We start from the raw sequence: 25486 nt of genomic DNA on the forward strand, positions 1-25486 counted from the left end.
ATGGGTGCCTTGAGCGCATGGTCCCTGATGAGGGTGAGCAATTGAAGATACACCAATAGATCACTTGTTTCAGTAGAGCCACGTGCGCCACAAGTACCTTTGGCAAAAACCTAGCAAGGATTGCAAGGGAAGCAGATGAGCCAAGTAAACAATTTCAATTTTCAAATTCTTATTTTGTTAAATTGTTTATAATTTTAAAGTTGGTTATAATTTGTTGAACTAACTCATTACGCAACTATGTTTTTTGCAACACACCGGTGGGAGGCATTTGGTAGCCACTGTCCTCAATTGCATAAGTTTGCAATCTAAATTTTAAGTCAAACTTGCAGTGCTTTTGGTGTGAGCGCAATTCGTCTATTTTTTAAAGGATTCACATGAACAAGAGAAATTGTTTAGAACAAAAACGGTTAAATGATCTAGTCTTCGTCCAATACAACCTCTGGCTAAGACGCAACCAATTGTTGAACAAAAGACCTAATACAGATCCCATTGTGTTGGAAGATATTGATCCAACCTCAGATTGGGTAGTGGAGACTCAACCAACAGAGTTTGACCCTGACAAGGATATTGATCTTGATGTTGATATGGAGTTGGATGCATTAGGGATTGATCAGTTAGATGCAAATCCACTAGTACCAGCCCCAAATCCTCCAGTTGCAGGCACTTCCTCTACTCAGCCACGACGGAGGTGCATAGCTCGTTTATCTCAGTGTGCAATTAGTGCTAGTGCTACTACTTCTACAGCTGCAGTTGGATATCTTGATGAAAAGGAGCCATGGATTTCCCCATTTGACTCTGATTCAGAGTCTGAGCCAGATGTTGTTGCCTTGTCTAGAAATAGTGATCACTAGATAATATTCTATATTAGTGACTTGTAGTCTTGTGGTTGTGTTGTTTTGTTGTAGAGGCCATTTAGAGGCTCCTTGCTTATGTGTTTTCGTTTTGATCTTTGTATATTACATGTATTGGACATTGCATAGGGTGCAATTTTGATATAATAAATATATTCATGAGCATACTTTGATCATATGTTGTCTTCTCTCTATTATTTTAACGCTGAGTTTGGAAACATCAATGAAAAGCTTTAAAAATATGTAATATGTTTTTTCATTAAAAAAAATATTTAATGTACTTTTGACAAAGACCGTGTCATTGGAATCAACTAGTCTAAGTCGATATCGAGTCGAAGTGCGAGTCAAAGTTGACCCTAGGCCGGTTCTGACTCTGAGTCCAAGATTTGAAACATTGACGTCTAGTGAAGGCCATGAAGGGAGAATGGAATCCGAATGATTGGATAAGCATATGAGATTGATACTCCTTAAGAAATGAAATCAAGACAGGAAGTGGATTGACCCTCTTTGAGGATTAGACAGGTATCAAAGATAAAAGTGGTCGAAGAGGACATGAATTCTTTGAGGATGGAAATCCAAGATAAGAATAGTCCAAAAAGGACATACCTAGTGAACATCCACATGGGTTATGTGCCTTCAGAGGTAGTGTGGCATCTCACGTAAAGCCTCCTAGCATTATGCTTTGATGTAAATAGACCTTGTCAATTAAAGGCATTACTATGAAGGCAATGTTGGCTATGATGTCAATGCTTAAAGATGGCTCATCAATCTGACTCTTCTTATGATAATATTTCAATTTGAGAGTATCCATGTACTGGGAGTACAATTATGAATACCTCTGTAGTTAAGAGGGAGTGTTGGAGAATGTAACTAGTTTCGGTCTTCATAATTTGTACCTTATGTATTTTATGTAAAATGCAAAAGAAAAGATAAAGGAAAAGTATTATTATTATTCTATATAAGCATGTTCTTCATGCTTCTAGGTTTTTGAGTCAAAGTCCTATTTGGACCTATTGTAAAAGAAAAAGAAGAAGAGAACTTTTAAATATGTAGTTTGGGTCAGAAACTCCTCTAGGTGCCAAATCGGCCCTGCCCCAATGGACGTGTCTATTCACAACCCCTCTGAACTATATAAATAGAGGGAAGATGGAGCTCATTTGGACACACACTTGATGATTTGTGATCTACAATATCGCAGAGAGGGTAGAGAAGAAGTGGAGGGTTGAAGTTTGAAAGGAAGGATATCTTCTTGAGCTAGAATTTGTGGAAGATTTACCTTGGTACATCTCTTATCGTTGGTCTCTTGCTGATGGATCTGCTGGGAAGAAGGAAGGTCTGACTTGGCATCTAGAGGGTCAAGATTTTTGTGGTCATGGGTTTTGGATATCTCATTTGATCTGATTCTATAAGAAGAGATTTTCTAGGTTTTCCCCTTGGAGGGGTTTTGCCCTAGCTTGGAGCCCATATCTTGTGTTCTTTTGTTTCTATGATCTTCATGTTCATTATGGTAATCGTTTGATGAAAGAATCAGAATAAAGATTAACAAAGAAGTAAACTAAATTCACAAGCAATTACTATGGAAAGGAAAATCTAAATTTAAACTACAAGCCTCCCGATTTTCCAACATGTCTCATTGTTGCTAGGTGACCATGATGTTTGTTCAGTTTATGTTGCCAATGATCCCACTGGCCACACCAACTGGTAGCATTGGTTGGCATAGTCTCCCCCATCAGCTGAGTGGGTCACTTGGAGAGATTTTAATATGGTTGAGTGGGATGATGGCCATGTTGAAGGATGTGATACAGGGACCAGTGGTGATAAGTAGCAAGCCTGGACTGATTGCGAAAGATAGTTGGGTGTCCCAAATATTGTTCGTAGTTGGAACAATCTTGCACTAACAAGGTGGTACACATGGTCTAATCAGCGTTGTGGTACTCACAACATATACGCTAAGTTGGACAAGTTTTCTGTAAATTCGCATGTCTCCACTCTTTCTTCCATGAGCAAACATTTAGTGTATGTTGACTTGACTAATACTTGATTTGATCACTTCCGCATCTCCATTTGGATAGATACTGGTAGTCACTGCCCTTATGAAGCTCAATATCTCTTTGCTTTAGACTGTCAAGTATAGGGTTATAGTTACACCAAAGTTACCTGACACATTCTTACCCCCTTCGTGTCACGACTTTCATAAGTCGGACATGACATGCGTGCGACATGTGTCCAACACAAGTTTACTCATGTCAAACACGAGCCCTACTCGTGTCCTAAAATTTGGATACATGTCTAGCGAAAAAGTAGCCCACAACTTCTTAAAATCGATATTTTGCCTCATTCTTACACAATTCAGTCACTAGTTTAGAGCTCTCAAAGGTTTTGGAGTGCAGCTAAGGGTGATTAAGAAGCATTAGAAGGGATTTCAAATGTTGGGAAGTGGATTTGTCCAGGCCCTATTAATGTTATGTAATTAATGGTAATGTTAATTTCTTAAAGTAAAAGTGAGATTCTCCCAAGGAGAATGTCACTTTTACATAAATTTTTAACATTACCATTAAGTGTTTCAATATGTTTGAGAGTGGCTCCAACCCCATTAGATTTGATATGGAGAAAGTAGACTTTTAGATCCCACTCAAAATCGAGCAGACTAATAGTTCTCGGAATTTCAAGATTTGGGGGGTTGTAACATTTGCATTCAATTGTCACGTATGAGGGTATCGAACTAGCATTTAATCAAGAGCACCAAACCCTCTATATACCTCAATGTTGGTGGCAGTGATAGTTGAACTCCTCTATCATGGCCCTAGTAAAATTGTACCATCACTCAAACAAAATCTCGATTTGACATGTTAAGCTTTTTCTATCTTATTTTAATGCTTAGAGGTTGATATTGATGATGGGGATCCCAATATAGGCAACGATTTTAATGATACATAGTACTATTTATTTATTGTGGCATGATTTTTTGGACTCTAGAGGCCATTTAGAGCTTCTTTGTTGTTGTATTTTCGGTTCAGAGATAGATTGCATTTGTTGCTAATTTGGTTATATGCACTAGTTGTAGGAATGAATTTGTATCATCATCATGTAAAGTTGTAAATGTTTTAGTTTTTAAATTCTAAAGAGATTTAAATCTCTCCATATTTCATTTTTGTATGTGATAATTCACTAATTTGTTACACACACATACACATATATAATGTGTCTTGTGTGTCTTGTTTCCACAATCGTTGGGTCTCGTGTCAAACACTCATATTTGTGTCCTCCATGTCTTGTGTCATGTGTCTTAGAGTTACACAGGTCTAGCTTTTGGTTCCCGCCCTCGTTGGAGAGTGTGGTTTGATTTCTTAGTGGTTGGCAACTATTCTCCACATAGCTGTGTCCTTCGGGGTTGAGGCAAGATGGTTGTACAACTTATGATGGTCATGAAACCCAAGTCCATACTCACCTTCAAGTTATGCAACAACAGTTGGAATTGGACCCTTTTAATGAGCAATGTCAACAAGAGGTCGCAGAGATGGAATTGTAGACACATGGTTTTGAAGAGTTTAAAGGCAAAAGGGCCAAGATCAAGGGGTGTGTGCACTAGTTGGTTGAAGGCGATGCACCTACTTGTTATTTTCAGCTTCAAGCCACAACACAAATCGAAGAGGATCCTTGCCTTACAAGACTTTAGTGATAACCTTACAAAAGATGAAGTGGAGATACAAAAGAACTTTGAAAATCATTTTCATTTTAGTTTTGTTGGTGTTGATCCTCCATGAGAGGGTACCATGAAGCTTGTTCATCAAGTTGACCACCAACAGGTTAAGACCCTTAGGACCTTTCTCTTTAGTGAGCTTACATTGGATAAATTTTATCGTGAAGAATCTCAAGAATGTGAAATCCCTAGTCCTGATGGATTATCAAATGAAATCTATAAGAAAATGTGACATGTGTTGGGCCCTACTTAACTAAAGTTGTGCTACAAAGATATCAAGGGAGGTGGTATGGGAGTTGGGTAAAGTTGGGGTCTTCATATTCATTCCTAAAGATGGTATACGGGATTTGGTGGGTGGTTGGAGACCTATCACTCTATTGAATGTCTCCTATAACATATTTGTCAAAAGAAATTCAAACATTTGTGGATTGGATTTTTCGTAAGGAACAAGTAGGTTCCATAAATGGAAGATTCATTATAGATAAACTAATCCGCTTGGGTAGGGCTTCAACAAGCTTGAGAATTTGAGTAAAAAGGATCTCCTTACAAGGACCAATTTGGATAAAAGCTATGACAAAATTGAAGGGGAATTCATCCTCCACGTGTTGGATTGGCTAACATTTCACTTTATGTATCATCAATTTGTAGCAATGCTCCTAATGCAAGCTTCTACATGCATTAATGTGTACAATGTGCTTTTCAACGCCTTTTATGTTGCAACACTCCATCCGATAGGGATGTGTATTGATGCCATATATCTATGTCGTAGTCAATGCTCTTAGATATTTTTTTGGAGGCAACACAAATGCAATGCAAAATCAAAGGTATCTACTTGCCTAATGGTAATCATCTTCTTAATATCCACTCTGCAAATGAGTCAACACTTACAGTTTAACTAACCCAACATTCTTTAGAGGGCATGTTGTTATGTTTGGATACTATAGTCGAAGTCATTGACGCAGTCATTAGTGAGGACAAAAGAGATATTCTTCTAATTGTGCAAAGAAAGATTCCTACAACTAGTTAAATTTGAATTAGAAGTGTATCAAACATGGAGCGATCATTTAGTAATTGGGCATCCCCTTTTGCACATAGGTTTCTCTAGCAAATTGATGGAGATAGAACATGGGGAAATTTGAAGAGAAACTTCTAGCTTGGTCTCTTCTCAATTTGCCACTTGATGGGCACAATATAGTTGTGGACAAAATTTTAGCAATAGGTCACTTGTATTATTCATTGTGTCACTTTCCTTCCAAAGTAGCTTACAAAGGTTTAGAACAGGTGCTTCCAAGAACTAACTCAAATAATGCCATTGTTAAAGGAAACCTATTCACAAAATACTATGTCCTAAAATAACCTAAAGTGGAAAGGAGAGGAGCTTGAGGTGTTTATGGTGCATGTGTTTTCTTGCAGCCATAATCGTTTTCTTGCATTTGCTAGTCGCCACGTTAATTAGCAAGCTTGTGCTCACCATCATTGCCACACTTCCTGCTACAAGGCCTCTAAGAGATTTTGATGACTCAATCAAAACCCAAAAGCAAATAATCTAATCCAAATTCTAGTTGGATATTCAGACACTCAAGGTCTTGGTCTAATGTGTCACTAAATAAAAGTATGTTTCTTTAGTGTTTTTGTTCAGTATGCATTTGTAGTTACTCGTATTCTCCTTAATACCTACAACTATATTGATCCATGGCTTGACACTCAATTGATCCATGATATATATTTAAAGAGCATGGAGGGTCATTTGCTAAAGATCAAATGTGAGAAACTCTTTTGCACAAATTTTTATTTTGCATTAACACATTTGCCTTAATTGGCGCACGTAAAACACTAATGTATTGATCTTTGAGATGATTGTGCGAGTGATTATTTAAGGTGTTCACCCTATGTTGAAATGCCTTGTTTTGTCAAACATGGTATCAAAACCTGCTTGAAGGCTCACTCCTATTGTTGATCAAAATCTTGAACCTGTGTCACCACATGCATCAAAAGATAGCTATGCTACACTGTTTATAAAAAACTAGGTTAGAATGGTCCAAAAGTCATGGATCAAGCCAAATCTAATCTTAGACATTGATTAGAGATTTAATCTCGGTCGTTGATGGACCAACGAGAAAAGTATAAGAGGAGGCTTGAGGATCAGATGGAGTACACACCAAGAGAGATCAAGAACTCGATTTTCTGGGGCAGGGTTTGCTAAGGAAATTGAGTCAGTGATCTGAGTTGCAGCTGAGGGGCAGTGAATACATAGCAGAGAGGTAGAGTTAGTACTTGGAGGATCAGCGCAAAAGCCGGGAGAGGTTGACGCAGAGGTAGCCAAAGGCCACGCAAAGGCAGCCAAGAGCTGTGCAGAGCTAGAAAGGGCCAGCATGTGAGACGCAGAGGCTCCAGAGGCTGACGCAGAGCCCAAAGAAGCTGATGCTAGGCCAGAGAGGCTAACATAGAGCCTAGAGGTAGCATTGGGAGAATTTTGTGGGACAGACTAGGAGCTGGAGATCTAGATATGGTGACGCATTCCCTATCAGAGTGACGTAGAGCAACAAACACTGCATTATTGTTGTGGGAATGTTTATCCGGTGATTTAGCCGGAATATCTGTCTCCAACTGAGAGGTAATACTGCCGAGGGCATTCTTTGTTGGGTCAGCCATTTCTGGCACCCAGGTTGTTTTCTGAAACTACATAATAATAAAACCCTCTAAATAGTTGCACTGATTTTCCTGCATTGGGTTTTTCCGGGGACATTAGTCCAAAAACAACAGTGTCACTTGTGTGCTTGTTTACTTTCAGTTGTTGATCTATATGTGTTGATACTGTGCTTGTATTTATTTTCAGTATTTACATGATAAATAACTTGTTAAGTAATTGAACAAGTAGGAAGAAATAAATCAGATAGCGCAGGAAGAATTTCTAACGGGTTAAACTTAGACATTCCAACAAATATTTTATGTACCTTTTGTTCAATTGATTTTTATGCAGCTCCTTTGGTCAATTCCCATCCAACTCATAATTTAGGGGCATACCAGATCCAGTTATGATAAATTTGGTTTAAACAACCTATGAGCTATGTCAATATGTAAAACATGTATTTTAGATGCCAAATCTCACACCATAAGATTCAAAATTACCCTTTGATATCCAAACTTGACCTTACTCAACCTCAACCCAACTGGGGACTTGAGCTTATCAAGTCCAATTAGTTATTCAAGCTAGCAATCATGTTAAAGATGGATGGTTCAAGTCGTTAAGAGGAGTATATGCACTCCAATAGCATTCACAAAAAGTGAGGAAGCTCATGCAGGGTTTTCTTGAGGACATTTTCCATGGAAAAAAAAAATGAAGGAAAAAAACTAAAAAGGAACTCACTATTTGCTCGAATTTTGTCTTACAATATCAATATTATACATACAATGTTTAGTATTATTCGTTTTATGCATTTTTTTTAATTTTTTAAATGTTGAGAGGAATTGGCAACTAGTTGATCACGTATTCACGTGACACAAGGTTGATTCCGACTACTACCACTATAACCGCTGGGTGAACAGCATTGTCCCCTAGCATGCGCCGGATTTCAACATGGGACCTTGTACACACATTTACTTTACATTTTCACAAGCTTGGCAAGTGAGCTCCCCAGGGATGCTTTAGTTAATGCATATTAATATTAGTAGGTCTTACGAGTCACATTTGTTTTAAGAGCATTAGAAAGAACTTCCTAATGCACCTAATTCACTTCTTTCCCCTATTTTTGTGTTTTAATATATATTATTTCCATTCTCACCCTATTGTTTCCCACATATTTGGGTGACACCTCTCGCCATTTTGGACACCCATACCCATACTTCCAAAAACTCGTGCAACATAACCAATAAGATTGCAATGGCCCAAAAGGCTTAGGCTAGTAAAGCTTCACTCTCGATTGTACTAGCTACTAGCAAGCCAATGACCTATATCATGGTTAAGGAACCTACATGACCCCCAATATAGAAGTGCTCCCTAGACTTCCCCTTTGGAGCTCGCAATACCCTAGCAACCATAAGGAGGCGCAGAGGAAACCTAAAAGTTGCACCAAGCACAACTACTTTTCTCATGTTCTCCAAATCCCTCAAACACATTCGATGCTCTAGCTATATTTGATGATAATGTTGAGATGGGTAATATAGGCTCCATTATTATAACCTGAAGAAAGTTGCATCATGGAACATACGGTGGCTTATTGATCCTTAAAAATAAGTTGTGGTTAGAAGGGTTAGAAGCTTAGAACCATGTTTCAAAATCTAAATGTCTTTTGTTTGCAGAATTTTAGATTTTGGTTCTTCTTCTGAAAAGTTCACTAATCTTCATTTGGTCAAATGTAAACATTTCTACTTCCACCCATGATCAAGGAAAAATTGTGTTGTGACTCCCATCTCTCTTGAGCTTATTACTCCTATTAAGAGTTAGGGCATAGCCACGTTAGAGATTAGTGCAAATTAACCTTAATCTTGATGGTACTAGGTGAGGGTTAAAAAATTAACAAATATTTATGTAACCAATAATGCAAAAGAAAAAGAAAACTTATGGAAGAAGATGGTTAAACTTCTAGAAAGTCATTGGCTTGTTTGTTGGGATTTCAATACAGTTGACACTCAAGAGGACAAAGATGGCATGCTTCTAATCAAACACACCCAACAAGAGAAGGAATCCTTATCTACTCCTAAAAGCCGACAAGGTTTGTACGACCCAAACAATTTAGGAGGAATGAGTTAAAGGAGCTCTAGTTGAACCTAATTGAATTTCCACAAAAGCAATGAGCAAGTCCTTAAAAGATTTGATAGTGCCAAACTCTATAAGAAAAATATATTCTTGCTTTAATTGCGGAAAAGTTGAATAGACCCAACTATAAGGGTATGCTACTTTCTCAAACTACCAAGCTATCTATTTATACATCCCATGTGGAGCTACTAAAATGTGTAAGTCAGTAGAGGTGCTAAGGTAGGCTACTTTGTACATTTATAGATCAATAATACAATGAAGGGTACATCAATAATCAATAATAATATATGTACATTGCAACGATATCCTTATCTACTGCCATGCTTGATTCTCTTGGGTTTTCTATTCTTGTATGTGAGCCCATAACCTTGACAATTAGGACGTTAACCAAAGCACCACAGTATGGCATCAAAATTCATACAGTGGGGACATCATGTGCCTTATTGTTTCATGCTCATATCAATTAGTATCAAAAACTTAATATTAGATACTTTCAAGGGCACCACAATTTTATCATGTTTAGGTATTTTCTTCATGCCCAAGATTCTCCTTTAACCGAGGTTAGAGAAATTTGTACGTGTGTCAACAGCACCAATTCCTATTCCTTGAACAATCGGCACAAGCGTAACATATTTTTGCTCTAGATGCCCTCCTTATTTAGGTTTTCCCCCTATTTATTTCCATGACATTAACAAGTCTCGTTTGGAATTCTTCAAGCAACTACTTCTCTTAGGCCCATTCCACTTTTTTTGTCCATTCGGTTGGGTTTTTTTTCCTACTCGAAGGTATGTTTTGTCAGTTTTGTTGAAAAATCCTAAGTTGCCAAGAAACGTGGGTTCTGGTACAAGTACAGGTACGGGGATGGGGATGGGTACATCACTTTTTGAAACAAGGTGTGTGGGTTCGTCAAAGGTATAAATTAATATATATATATATATGAAATTCAAATTATGAATTTTCAATTTTGAAATGTGATTCTTGAGCCACATGTTCCTTTTTGTCACTTTGACAAGGGGGTCTCTCATAATTTTGAGAAAATGTGATTTTAAATGACTCTTTACATATGACTCCTTTGCACAAAAAGTCATCTCGTCGTGAAAATAGTATGAAATCCATAATTCCCTTTGCTCTTCTCGTCAAAATGGTATGGAATCCATAATTCCATTTGCTCTTCTTTGCTTTCTTATAACTCCTTAATTGAAATCCACAATTACCTTTGCTCTGTTTTGCTTTCTTATAACTCCTTGAATATTTTCACTTGAAATGACTCCCTTCACTTTTGTGCTTTGTGCTTCTTAATTAGGTTTTTTAGAATATCTCTATTATCTTCTTTTTATATCTCTTGACAATACCAAATGTATATTTGTTACCTCTTATACTATTTCTTTCTTCTTTGTAATGTTATTCTTCCACCCTTCTAAATTATTAGACCTTCCTTTTTATAATAATTATTTTTTTACTTTAACAGAAACTACCTTTTTTCTTTCCTTTTGATTTTGCTAATAAATAATAAACCACAATTGTGTTTGTTAAATATATTAAACTAGGACACTTGGATTTAATTTATGCACCTCCAATCCTTTCGAAACAAAGTTTACTCCCTCTAATTAGGCAATTTAAAATGGTCACATTGGTAATTAGGAAATTGTGGCGGTGCATTCACCCAAGATAGCCACATAAAATGAAAGGATTAATACAGGCAGTGGTGACGTAAATGATATGTGGCGATTTGTTTTCTTGGATGGCGTCCAGATCACATAGCAGACGTTTGGTATTTGTATGTACTCCTTCAATGGGTATATTTTGTCATGATTTGCCTCAACACAGCAATTCCTTTGTTTTTGTTACTTCCATGGTAGCAGGGGTGATTTCCTAATTCCCACACATAGTATCCCAATCAATTACCTCATGGGAGAGACGGGGAATTTAATGAATATTCTATAGTCATGATTTTATTTTACCATGGCGTACCCATTTTCGAGGAAACCACGCACCCTTTTACGGGGTACCAAGTACTTGTCACAAAGAAAGACCCCATTTTTAAATTTTAGAGTATCGGGTTCTCCATGCCTGAACCAGTTTTGGATGGGTGCATTTGAGAAGAACCTGAACCCGTTTATGGTGCTTGGGTGTGCAAATCGGGTACAGGTGTGCGAAGCCCACGCCTAGGTTCGTGTACCCCTACTTCAAAGGAAAAAACCCATGGAAAGGTTTAAACACTTGCAAAATTTTCTAGAGTCGCCCATATTCTACATATGTAACCCTCATATCCTTGCTACAAGTGCTAGCAACAAGAGTTTCAAACCAAAATGATTAAAGATGTCAAGGCCATGTTCCAAATCTTACAACCGGTTCACCAACAACCATGGGTCTAAAATCAAGAGGTTTTCACCTATTTAACAATTTTCACCTCTCCTTTTGAAACAATGTCCCTTCCTCTTACAATATCCATATTGATCATCATGCTCCAACATTTATTGTTCTGTTTAACTATCCTCTTACAAATGTAAGAACACATGAAGCATCTCATGAGCCAAGGCAACCTCAACTACAACTCATTCTTATGCCCACTACTTTCCACAACAAACTTCATTATCAAATTCTCTAAGAGCCACTCTAACGCTCCCATTGTGTATTGACGTTATTGCACCTATCACAATCCCATTCACCTACTTTTGTGGTCATTGGATGGCCATTAATATATTTATCATATCTTATCTTATCTAGTTGCCCAAACAATTAAGCCAAACAACATTTTTACAACTCCATTGCATGACGAGCTTATCATGTTGAAGAATAAACAAGAAGTTGTCTCCACGCAATCTTGTGAAGTATTCTTGCCTTCAACAAAAATCTCTCCTTTCATTCACAATCTTTTATTCTCTCTAACAAAATGAGAAATAGCTCATGGGACCTACACATGAGTAACTTCCACACTTTACAACACTAGTTTTGTAGTTCCTTTTGTAGTTACACAAAAACACTATATTTTGCATCAACGCTTCCCCCACCTAATTTCCAGCATAGTTTTATTAAGTTTGTTCTCAAGCAAGGAGGACATCCCATGGTTTTCCTCCATAAACCTTCTTTGACAAAGCATCTTTCCATTGGTTCAAGCACTCCATTTTTAGCATGGGAACAGGTTTGTACCAAAACCCCAACTATACAAGGCCAAAGCATTATTTTGTATTTTGTTGAAAGGGGCATACCCCACTTACAACAAAATTGGTGATAAATTTCCTCTCAATAAGAAAGAATTGGTGAGGCATGGTCCCTAAGTTCCTAGTGGACTTAGTTCAACTATGTTTTCTAATTGAAAATTGAATTTTTCCCTATCTTTTGCATTTCCATGTCATTGTAAATGATTCATACGAAGCTTGGTTGTACTTCATCAACCACAAAGGTAAGTATGTTTTAATTGTAACCCTAAGACACTTGATCAAAGATGATCACTCCACCGTTTTTGTACTTTTATAAATAGATAATACAATTACAAGAGTACCATATGTGTACATCACAATAATCTCCTCTCTCTATTCGCATGCTTGATCTCTTGGGTTTTTGTTCTTATACATGATTATGTGCATTGGCATTGTGTGTTTATATCACTATGGCGAACAACCTTCGACACCATTCCAAAGTTCCAAGGGGGCTCAATGCCATGCAAGCTTCATTGGTGCGATATTGAAGATCAATCAAAAAAATACTTTTTCAATGCTCTAGCTTCAAAATGGAGATAATTTATGCCACCAAAACACCAAATGTGAGACTTACATAGTAAGAGGATAATGAAAAGAGTTTGTTGCTCATTACAAAATGGCTTTTCAATCTTATGAACTTATCAACAAAATGCTAAGTGTCCTTGCAAATTTGCATGAATGTGTTCAGGCATATACTTTTTAAAACCTAGACAAGGTTGAGCAAGCAGTCACCAACCTTAGAAGAGCTTACAATTGCCTTATTCCCTACATTAAATGGATTCCCATGAGAATTTTACAAGGTGACGTGCAATTTTGTTACCCTAAACCTACTCCATGTTTACAAGGAAACTGTGAAAAGAAATCATTGTGAACCATAATCAACAAAAGAATTATCTATTTTGCTCCCAAACTTGGTGAGTTACCAAATGGAGATCCATTAAGCTCCTACATAGTTTTGACAATATCTTGACCTAAGAAAAGGCCCTAAAATTGGAGCACATTTTGCCAAGATTATTCACCAAAACAAATTAGCTTCATCATAGAGCAACATATTTCAAAGAACACCTGATATAGAATTTCACTAGTTATGCTAATTATAGTTCACCAACTCAAACCTTTTGATGAATAAAATGGTTGACTTGCTTTCCTATTACTATACTAAGACTATGCTTATTTATAGCAAGAAAGCACACATTTCCCTATTCCAATGGATTAAATTCAAAGTACAACAACAGAATGATAAAGAAATTACAAATGAATCATGAAACACAAGCAACCACATCAAAAGACATTATATTACCCAAGAGAAAAGCAATTTCAAAAAAACCCTACATGGAAATAGATTGTCATATGTTTCTTTATGTCGATCAACTTGTGGTCATGTCCAAGGCAAATTACAAAGTTTGTCTCTTCAATGAAGCTAATGGACCACCATGGAAGACAAATTCTGTAGAAAATTTATATGCCCTGCACCCTTGAGCCTGTTTACATATGTTTGTTTAGGCAAAACCCACATGTTTTGTCATGCTGATATAAAATCAGAATGCATTAATTGCAAACATAAAGAGTGCTTCTACTCTTTTTCTCTTTCCTAACAAATGATAATTAAAAGCACATTAAATGCAAGCATTCACAACACATGAGACAATTATTTTTGGTCAATCTGACCCTAGAAAAACCCCACAGCCTCTTGGGGAAAACCAGTCTTCAAAGGAGGATTTTATTGCTTGAGTAACTATAAATAAGTACATAAAAAATACACAGTACTTATCGCCCTTTTGTTCTAGCATTAAATGCACACATTCTGGAAATTTGTGCCCACTGAGAAAGTGGATTGCATTTCTTCTCTGCCCAGCTCCTCGAAATCTGTGCACAAAAACAACCTTGAAAATTGTGCTCAGATCTACCTCAAACTGTGTGCCCAATAGCTGACTATACTGCCTCGTATTTTGTGCCAGAGAACTACTAAAATCTCCCTTGATTTTCATGGTCTATAACAAGCAAAATCCCGAAATTCGTGCCTCAAATTTTAGGCCAGAACAGCACAGTCCCATCCTCGAAATGTGTGCCCTAACTGCCTCGAATTTTGTGCTAATAAATTGTGGTTTTCCTAAAAAATCATGTCTGTTTCTCCTTGAAATTCATGTTGTTGTACGGTTCTCCTTGGGATTCGAGCCCCTCTTTTACTGCTGCAATTTCTCCTCCTCTCCTTGAAGTTTTCTCCTCTCTTCTCTTCTCCTCATGCTCTCTCAAGTGTGAAGTGAAGAATGAGCTTCCCTTTTCCTCTTTTGTCTCCTTGGAAAAGATTGAATCCCTAAACCTAGGATCCAATGGCTGAGATTTCATCCTCAAATCTCAAGATGTGTGGTTGAGATCATTTCTCCCAAATGACCCCCCTCATACATTGGCCCCATCACTTAAAAGTCTCCTAGTACCTTTTTTAAGTTGTGTACCTTTTTAATTTCTCTCATAAAGTGATTTTTCTCCTCACTTTAATATTAGAAAAGTACACTTAGTACTTTTAAACATAAAGTCACTTTATAAAGTACAAGTGACTTTAATATTAGAAAAAGTACATGGTACAACACTTCTAAGTACCTTTTCCCACCATGACATTAATATAACTCATAAACATCATCAAGACAAAAGCCATTAATGTGCTCACTAGGCTAAAGGGATAAAATCCTAACACCTCTCCTTGGTACTATTTTCAACAAATTCTCCCTCCTATAGTGATCACTAATACTTTGCTCTACAATTTTTTTGACCCTCTCTTAGTTATTGATTTCCTCCACTTACCAAAAGAAATGAAATGTTTCAAGTTACACATTTTTATTCTCAAATATGGGTTGATTCTAGAATCCCAATAATTGCACCTCAAGCTCATTCAGCAATGGAAATTCCATAGAACAAACTAGAAAATTGCTCAACTCTTTATGGATCATACCTCCCCTTTCTATAAATCTTTTGGTTCCCAAAAGCAAGCTTACTTGGAAGAAGATGAAGAAACAACTCCACCATCCTCCTCTTGGCATACAATATACCATTTGGCTTATCTTGGAAGTTGACTTTGAATTCCAATCAACCATGATTCTTGCTGTCCCCTCCTAGTAGGTCTAATACCTTTTGAATAAGAACACTATCCTCCAACTCTTCTTGTGATTATAGTGCCAAGTCTTCCATTTAAGAAAGTACATGCCACTCTTCTTCCTACTCATCAAGCATGGAAGGCTCACTGTTAATTTTGGTTAACAATGGCATGTTCTATGCTTAGCACAATTACTTCAATGTTCCTTTAGCAGCCCAATGACAATTTCAATTTAGTTTTCTGATAGCAATTACATTGACAGTAACTATAGATAGAACATGAATAACAAAAATGCAGAAGACAAGCCAAGACAAGATGACACCAAATTTGGCAGATGCCAAGGAAAAATCCCAATGTGGGGAAAACCCTTTAATGAAATCTTCTTATTATTATATCAAATGTTCAGCAGAGAGAGAGAGTACAAAATGTCAAAGTTGACTTGCCAAATCAAAGTCAAAACAACCCTGTCAAATCTGCAATCAACTGCAATGAAATTCAACCCTAACTAGAAAGTCAACGGTGGTCAAAACAGCAGCAAAATGTCTCCTTTGAAGCTTGGTCAAACCCAGTCAAACTCGGCCTGAATAGGAGGTCAAAATCAGCCCAAACAGTCCCAAAGTCAATGGTCAAACTTGGTCAACCTTATGCACTGAAGTCTGCAATCAACCTACAATTTTTTGTTGCAGTCAAAGTGCCCAGAATGCCTCGGTTTCTATGCCAAGGTGTATGGCCTACAGTCAACACTAGTCAAACTGCAAGAAAATCTAAAATTTTCGGCCCTATAATTTTGTCTGAAATTCGTCCTCCTCTGCCACATCTGTGAGTGAGAGAATATGCCCCATAGTTGTACAAACCAATGAGAGAAGGAGACAAAATAATTAGTGATGATGATACCAAATGAGGTGAGAGGACACTTGTATTTATACAAGTCGTTGAGGGTGAAGTGAAATGTCTTTTGGGCTTCATGAGGCTACATGATGATGTGGCCAACCTGAGCAATTTACACATGTGCGCATAAATTCAAAAACACATTTCTACTTGTCCAAATTTGATGATCGTTAGATTAATTTTGATCCTCTCGAAAAGAGGAATTCAATGCAATCATCATCTCCATCAAATGAGTTGTCCAAAGTGGAATTCCACCTGCCAATCCATCCATCATCATCAATCATCATGCCATCCTGTCATCATGTACCGTCGTTGTATCTCATCTCATCTTTGCCCTGTTGAACACTAATATGAAAAGAAGAATCGATCGAGAGTGAGTCACAAGACCTTACCACTCTCCACTAACAAAAGTCAGTCCAAAGGTAGAACCTCAATCTGACTTGATGCCAGATCAAGTTGTTGAACACCATGCATCCTAGACATAAGGAGTGTTGAAGAAAGTGTAACTAGGATCGATCTTCATGACATTGTAATTATGATTTTTGTAAATAAGAAAAATGAATTTATTATTATTCCTTGTTGCATGGGTTTCATGAGCAAGAGGTTTATTTATTTAGTAGCTCCCATTGAGAGCCTTAGGATGTCAAAGAGTCAATGTCATGCTCTTCTTGAGCCTATATGTAATGTATACAAGGTCTAGAACAACCCTCCAAGACAAGCACAATCCTCTTGAAGAAGGCAGCAAGCAAAACGATGAAGAGAGCAGTCATGTCGGCCTCAAATTGAATTAAATAAACTAAAGAAAGTCATGTCGGCTCAATAAAAGGACACAACACTTCACACTGTCATGTCGGCTCAAATACAGAGACATAACTACTATATATACGCAGTTAGGGTCACCACAGAAAAGCAAGAAACTCGGATTCTACTCTGAACTTCGAATGGGTACAGGAGGTGCAGGAATCTCGGATCAAGGCAGCAGTTAAGTACCTCGGATGGAGAGGTATCACTATGATTTCGGATGGGTAATACAGTGAGGTATTCTCGGCATAACAGTGACTAGGTGTCAAGAGAACACAATCTCATTCTCGGTAAAGATCTCAGTGTTGTCATAACCTTAGTGATAAGTATGATCTCAAGAATACTACAATACCACACACAGTCTCGGCATGATTATGAGAGAAGGATCTCATAGTGACACACTATCTCGGCATACATTAAGGTGCAGTCACAATCTCGTTCTTGATGAAGACACAGTCACAAAGGTTATGATCTCGGTGAAGGAACAGTCATGATGAGACTGTCATAATATCGGTGGATCTACATGCAGCTCTCCTATACATATCTCAATATGAAGATCTCATTGATGAAGACCTTGGTAATGGTGCAGCAATGATGATGATCTCAACAATGTCAAAGAAGAGGATTGGTGTCTTGGTCTTGGAGTGGCCTCATAGGTCAAGGGTCATGGTCTTGGTATTCATCAATTGGAATCTCTATAAGAAGAATTTTGTGCGGGTTTTCCTCTCCAAGAGGGAGAGGTTTTGGCCCTGGCAGAAAGCCAAACATCTTGTGTTCTTGTCTCTTTGTTTTGGTAGCTATTTGATGAACTAAAGAAGGCACACTCTAATAATAAGGAAAGATTGTACTGATAAGAAAACCTCACAAATAGTTATCATGCTAAGAAAAATCTTATTAACTCTAATTGCCCTAGATTCTTCAACAAGGAGTACGACAATACACGATGCGTCCATCAGTAGTGTTATGGTCCCTATCCACTTTTCCCAACTTATTGGCCAGATGAGAGGTACTTCGCATGAGTCTCGAACTACATGGGTAGGATGTATGTGGGGGCATCAGCAGGAGAAGGTGAACCACTCATCTTGCTCATATGCCATAAGAGAAGGTGAACGACTCATCCAATGCATATGTCAATCGTAGGGAAAGGTGAACCACTCACCCTGTACACAGCGCACCAATAAGGGAAAGTGAACCATTCACCCTATGGTCGCTCATAGCTTCCAGAAGTACCCCAAGCCCCCAGGAGCTCCCATGACTCATTGTCTAACTCAAGCGGGACCCTCATGGGAGGGTCTTTCCACGACTCCAAGTCTCTCTCGGAAGGCTAAGAATTTGACCTTCCCTAAGGGCTTCATGAGGATGTCTGCAACCTGCTCATCGATCCTGATGTGTTAGAGCCTTATTGCTCCCTATTGTACCATATCCTGGATAAAGTGGTACCTAACATCAATGTGCTTGGAGCAATAGTGGAACAAAGGATTCTCTGAAAGGCAAATCCCACTTTGATTGTCGTAGAAGATCACGGCGGTATCCAACACATGCTCAAATAGCTTACTAAAGAGCTTCCTCAGCCAAACAACCTCACAACAAGCCATATTAGTTGCAATGTATTCGGCCTCGAGGATGCTTAGAGCAACCGATTTTTGCTTCCTGCTTATCCGAGAAATTGAATCAAACCCCAATAGGAAGCAACATCCAGATGTGCTTTTACAATCCACCACACTGCCAACCCAATTAGCATCAGTATATCCATGTAGCCTCAAATTCTCGACAGTGTATCTCTAGTCCATAGTTGATTGTGCCACAAAGATATCTGAAGAGATTATTAGCAACAATCCAATGTATGTGATGAGGCTCAATCATAAATTGACGCAACGTATTTACAACGAAACATATGTCTGGACAGGAGTTCACCAAGAACATCAAGGTCCCCACAAGTTTTATGTATTTGGAAGGGTTTGGAAATTTGGGCCCAGCAGCACTTCCACATAGCTTCCTGAAGTTGAATTCCATCGGAGTAGACACAAACTTGTAATCCACCATCCCACATCTCTCGAGCAACTTCACAATGTATTTTTCTTGAGAAAGGAAAATCTCACCTGGCCTTTACCAGACCTCCAGGCCTAGGAAGTGGTGCATCATTCCTAGGTCTTTCATCTCGAACTTGGAAGCCAACTCCCTCTTGCATTAATAAATGAGAGGGTCTGAACCTGTCAGAAAGAGAACACTACACAAATGACCAAAATGAGAGGCATGTCCTTTTCAACCTTGAAGTATAGGTTAGGATCAGCATCACTCCTTGTAAATCCCAACTTCATAAGATAGCTATCAATCCTCTCATACCAAGCCCTAAAGGATTGCTTCAACCCATAGAGAGCTTTCTTCAACCTGCATACGTGTGTCCTTTGTTCTTGCACTTCGCACCCCTGAGGTCGTTCCAAGTAGACTTCCTCCTTAAGTGAGCATGCAAGAAAACAGTTTTAACGTCCATTTGATGTAGACTCCATCCTTGAGTGGCAGCAAGAGCAATAATAGATCAGATAGTGGTATATCGTGCAACCGATGCAAATATCTCGTCATAGTCCACTCCTTCCTTTGGAGAGAAGCCTCGAGCAACAAACCTGGCCTTATATTTCTCAGCAGTCCCAACTGCTCCATGTTTTATTTTGTATAGCCATTTGAGGTGACCACAGAGTTGTCCTTGGGTCTAGGCACCACGTCCTAGACATCATTCTTCATTACAGATTCATATTCCTCATTCATCACATCCTTCCAGACTTGGTTCTTTACGACTTCTTCGGACGTACATGGCTCGATTTGAACAATAGTACTCATAGTACCTAAGTACCCTTGATACCTGTTTGGCTTCTTACTTTCGCGGAATGTCCCTCTTGGAGCAATATGTCTTTCAATATCTTCAAGAGTATCTTTGAGCCACAAATGTCTTTTCCTTGAGGCAGAGGAATCAATAGGAGGTGGATCAATGGGATCCACCGAGCCTTCAACATCGGGCATAGGTTCATTTGTCGGAGGTTCATCCTGCATTACTGTAGCATCATCATTATCCTTCCTTGGAATGGGGAGATCTTGGCTTTTCCAAGGGCAGTGTCTTTATCGAAGGTGACATCATGGCTTACTTCCACATTTCTTTGACTAAGCACATAGATTCTATATGCCTTTGAATTTTCATTGTAGCCCACAAATGTACCTTTCTTCCCAGATGCTTCCAACTTGTTTCTTTTCTCTTTAGGCACATGAAAATACACGGGACAACCAAATATTCTAAAATGAGAAACATCGGGTTTCTTACCATTGAAAACTTCTTCAGATGTCTTGAAATCCAGTGCTTGATGCAGCTCCTATTTTGAACATACACGGTAGTGTTACAGCTTCTACCCATAAGAACTTCAGTAGACATTGATCATGGAGCATCGCAAGGGTGGCTTCCATGATTGTTTGATTCTTTCTTTCAGCAACTCCATTTTGCTCAGGAGTGTATGGAACAGTTGTCTCCCTCTTGATGCCTCTCTACAGAAGTCATTGAATTCATTTGATTCATATTTAGTTCCACTATCGGTCCTTAATATTTTGATCTTCTTCCCTGTTTAATTCTCCACCGAGGTTTTGAAAGAACGGAACCATTTGAAAACTTCATCCTTCTTCTTCAAGAAATAGATCCATGTTTTGCGAGAGAAGTCATCCACAAAAATTGCATAGTATAAGTATCCTCTGAATGATGTTATAGGCAACATACCAGATAAGTTAGAATGGACCAATTGAAGAATATATGTAGTTTAGCTTTCACTTGAAGGGAATGGTTCCCTTGTAAGTTTCCCAGCTACACAACCCTGACAAACTCCTTCATGATTCATGTTGAAATCGATCATACTTGTGACCATCTTCCTTACCCCGGATAAGGCTTTGTAATGAAGGTGGACAAATCTTGGTGCCATAATTCAGATTGAAGAGAAATATCGCAAGTCAAGACTCCCAAAGGACTTCCTCCAACTTGATAGAGACCATCAACCCTAAATCCAAGTATGAATGCATCTTTAGGGTTTCTTTGCCAAATACGTACCTTGCCATCAATGAATGCCACCTTGAAGCCTTTATCTTCCATCACAGAAATAGACATCAAGTTCTTCTTCAAATCGGGCACATACAATACTTCTTGTAGATTAATGGTTTGACCTTGATTCAAGTCAAGAGTGATAACATCTATCCCTTTCACGAGGTAGGTGGCATTATCTCTAAGTATGATCTCCAAATTAGTCTTCTTTTCAATCAAATTTGAGAGGATCTCTTTGTACTTAGTGAAGTGCCTTGAGGCTCCACTATCAATCAACCAATGTTCCAAAGTATCCGAAGGAGAGGCAGTAGATAGAGCGGAAATAAGATAAAACTCTTTTTGTTTTTCTACAACATTACTTTCCTCATACCTGGAATTTCTCGTCCTTTTGGGAGGTCAACCATCTCCATATCGAGCAGCGAGAGCATTCCTCTTTCATTTATTGTTGAATCTATTGTTCCTTTGATTGCCATTGCCTTTGAAATTGTTTTTGTTGTTGTCCTCCCTTGGGGAATTCTTCTTGTGGGCACCCTCTAGCATAGGGGTCGAACCTGTTACAATTGTAGCACCTTCCTTTTCTTCCTTCTTTGAATCCCTGCTTGAATCCTTGACCCTATCTCCTTGGACCAGCATTATTTTTCCTCTTAGCATGAGCGAAGAAAGCAATAGGTTCATTTCCATTTGAAGGCTTGTCTCTCTCCATCATCCTCATCTCCTCTTGAGTGCATCTAGCCAATAATTCATCGAAACTAGGAATCTTGTCATTGTTGAGAATGGTGGTGTTAAACACATCCCATGCTCTTGAAAGACCTCCAAGTGCAATGAGAGTGAGCTCCCTGTCAGCAATAACTTCTCCAATAGATAGTAGGTCATTCTTGATTTGTGTTATTCTCATAAAGTAGGATTCGATAGACTCCCTTTTATCCATCTTGATGTCCATCAACTTGTTCTTGAGAAAGAGGATTTGATTTGTGTTGTTTGCTTTGAACCAAATGTTCCCAAATCAGAAATATAGGCAACCAAATGCTTTTGAATGGAGTCTATGATAATTCTCTTAGCTTTGACCTTACCTTTCTTGTACTTTGTCTTTACAACAGTAGGTGCATTTGAAGGAGGCTCCACCACTCTTTCCTGCACATAGTCCATGGCATCATGCTCTTCCAAAGTCAAATCCAAAGTCATATTCCATGCATGATAGTCAGATTTGTCCTTGAGCTTATCCTCAAATTTGAAGTAAAATGTAGTAGCCATTGAGACTAGTCCAATAATCTTGTCTAACAGATCTCCCTTAGTTATTGCTTTTCTCTCTCTTGCTTGGCCTTTGTCTTCACCTGTGCTCTGAAACCATGTTAATTTTGTTAACAATGGTATGTTCTATGCTTAGCACAATTACTTCAATGTTCCTTTAGCAGCCTAATGACAATTTCAATTTAGTTTTCCAATAGCAATCACATTAACCGTAAATCACATTGACAATAACTATAGATAGAACATGAATAACAAAAATGCAAAAGACAAGCCAAGACAAGAGGACACGAGATTTGGCAGATGCTGGGGGAAAACCCCAATGTAGAGAAACCCTTTGATCAATTCTTCTTATTATTATATCAAATGTTCAACAAAGAGAGAGAGTACAAAAAGTCAAAGTTGATTGCCATTAATTGAACAAAAAGAAAGATTATTGAAACCCCCGTAGTCTAATAACACTATAGGGCAAAAAATTTCCCTAGAACCTTACATGACCAAAGGTGTCAAGAGAGTATCTAAACAAAATGAGGTGGCCTATTCAGATACAAACTTACTAAAGTAGACAAGTAGCCTCTATAACTCAATGACGGGCACAACTAGAGGTATTAGTAATGGCTATATAGATATGCATATAAAGAGGCATCATTGCCCACTTTGTTAAACACTTCAAATGGTCCATGCTTCATGGTTTTCAACTCACTTTCTTATCCTTAAAGCATTTCTTTATTGAGGTACAACCACACCTTGTCTCCAACTGCAAAAATCATTTCCTTCCTATGCTAACATTCGACTTATAAGAGAGCTTTGATGGATGGCCAAACTCACACCAAGTACTATAGTGGTAAGGATGGACAAGTCGTTTTAAACTATTTTTTAGTCCACTAAAACAAAGATTTTAGATCTGATTGTGAAAGTAGCCATTAGTGATTTTATATATAATTTGTCACATCAAGCTTAATTCTACTCAATTCCTTTTGGCAATTGAACCAAGTCTACCACGTAGGTGCTTCAAAAGGCTCATGGTTTAACAATTTGAGTTAATGTTTGATATCGCCAAAACAAACTTTAAGGTATGGCCACATTTGTTTTTTAGTGGGCACAAATATACTAGATATCCTCCCAACTCTCTCACCATCCCACTTGAATGTATTAAAAGCAAATCTATTAATATACTCAAGGAGTGAGAGGGACTGGTGAGTGGAAAGAACTGGGACATTCATTGCCATGCAGAATTCGTGGCATAGGATCATTCACGATGTACCTAAAACATAAGCCCCAGACTATTCCAACAAGTAGAACAACCATCTAATAACATCAAGCAAATGGATCTTGTCCACTACCTTTTTTTCCAAGAAAACCTCTCTGGAAAACCCAAGGAATGCTTCCCCATAATCATGAATGACATCGCTACTAAACCCATCATTCAGGTATATCATTCAAGGTATACATGAAAGAACGCCCCACACTATTCCACCATGCAGAACAGTCATCTAATAACATCGAGCAAATGGATCTTGTCCACTACCTCTTTTCCAAAGAAAATATTTCAGGGAAACCCAAGGGATGCCTCCCCATGAATGGCATCTCTAGTAGACCAATCAGAATAGACTAGTGCACCTAACTGAGGAAGATTCAAACCCATCAGCATAGACTAGTGCACCTAATCAAGGAAGATTCAAATGCATCAGCATATACTAGTGCACCTAACGGAGGAAGATTCAGACCTGGCACCTACCTGTACAAAACTAATCAAATGCCCAACAACATTGTGACAACTGGTTCCACTTCCTATGATGGAAGAGACAATCCAAGGAATCAAGACAGTGCCCTTCCTATCCCTTCCTTGTCAATGATGTGTCTGAACTCCCCTGCTTGCAACTGTTCCGAGGGGAATAAAGCCGAAACCCAACTATTTTAACTTCTTACGGAAAGAGGATATATCTGGCACTCACTTCCTACAGTGATTGTTTATTGATTAATACGCACGCACAGCATAGGATAACAAAGCGAGTGTTGAGAAACTCACACATGTCGCAAGCTTTCAGATTAGTGAGCAAAATTTCACAATAAAAGAGAAGGGCACGATCTTGACCATCACCTAATTTTATAAGACTGGTTGATTAACTTTGACAATTTCAGCAGGCAATCTACAGGACGAACCTGTACTTCAGATTTGATCCCCGCAACTGTGTCACACACTTTTCAGCCGATCTCCTCTCGGGGACATCCTTCATTCGTTAAACCCTCTAATTTTCATAAATATGTCACTACCAGTATTTAGCCAATTCCTAAAGATTATTTTCTTGAAAGTAATTTACAAGACCGCCATATGCAAAGCTCTCGGGAGGACGAAGAGAATTCAAAAAGGCGACCAGAATGATAGTAATTCCCCGGAGATTGCCAAAGCCGAAACAAGATAAAGAAGCTCAGCACTACTGCACGGGTAAACACAGAACATGCATACATATATAGTATATATTTCCAGCAATTCATGTTCATACCAATAAATGGCTCTACCTTACAGAATCTGTAGAGAAACCATGAATTCAGCATTTATTGTCCAAAAAAACGAAATGTAAGGGTCTTAAACACGTAATTCTTGAAGATCAGATAAAGTACTTCAAATTTTTAAACGTACAGGGTGTATCCGCTGTGATTGTGCTCAAGAGATCTGTGTGCCAGAGGTTGCGATATTGCTGGCGTTGTTGCATCTTCTCCACATACTCATTCGACACCATCTTGGCCGATGTGAAGTTAACAATGAATGCCCTGTTAAATTTCCTGTATACCAATTCCCAGAGAAATTTAAAGTAGGAAATTGTGGATCTAATCCAAGGCCTGCGCATCTGATCTACAATGCAAATTAAAACCAGGGTTTTAATTTA

The 25486-nt window shown here is 38.3% G+C and overlaps 1 protein-coding gene across 1 annotated transcript in view; it reads right to left on the minus strand.

Moving 5' to 3' along the window:
- LOC149180198 (uncharacterized) overlaps nt 1-25486 on the minus strand; it is a 71397-nt gene that overhangs the window by 45552 nt on the left and 359 nt on the right. The window contains exon 2 of the mRNA XM_089415944.1: nt 25240-25382. Coding sequence (XP_089272070.1) covers nt 25240-25339 — 100 coding nt within the window. The 5' untranslated portion in view covers nt 25340-25382. The remainder of the gene's footprint in view (nt 1-25239; nt 25383-25486) is intronic.

Source organism: Pinus tabuliformis, chromosome 3_2 (genome assembly GCF_031772625.1).
Source record: "Pinus tabuliformis cultivar Carrire ecotype Pingquan chromosome 3_2, CPIR1, whole genome shotgun sequence".
Classification (NCBI taxonomy): domain Eukaryota; kingdom Viridiplantae; phylum Streptophyta; class Pinopsida; order Pinales; family Pinaceae; genus Pinus; species Pinus tabuliformis.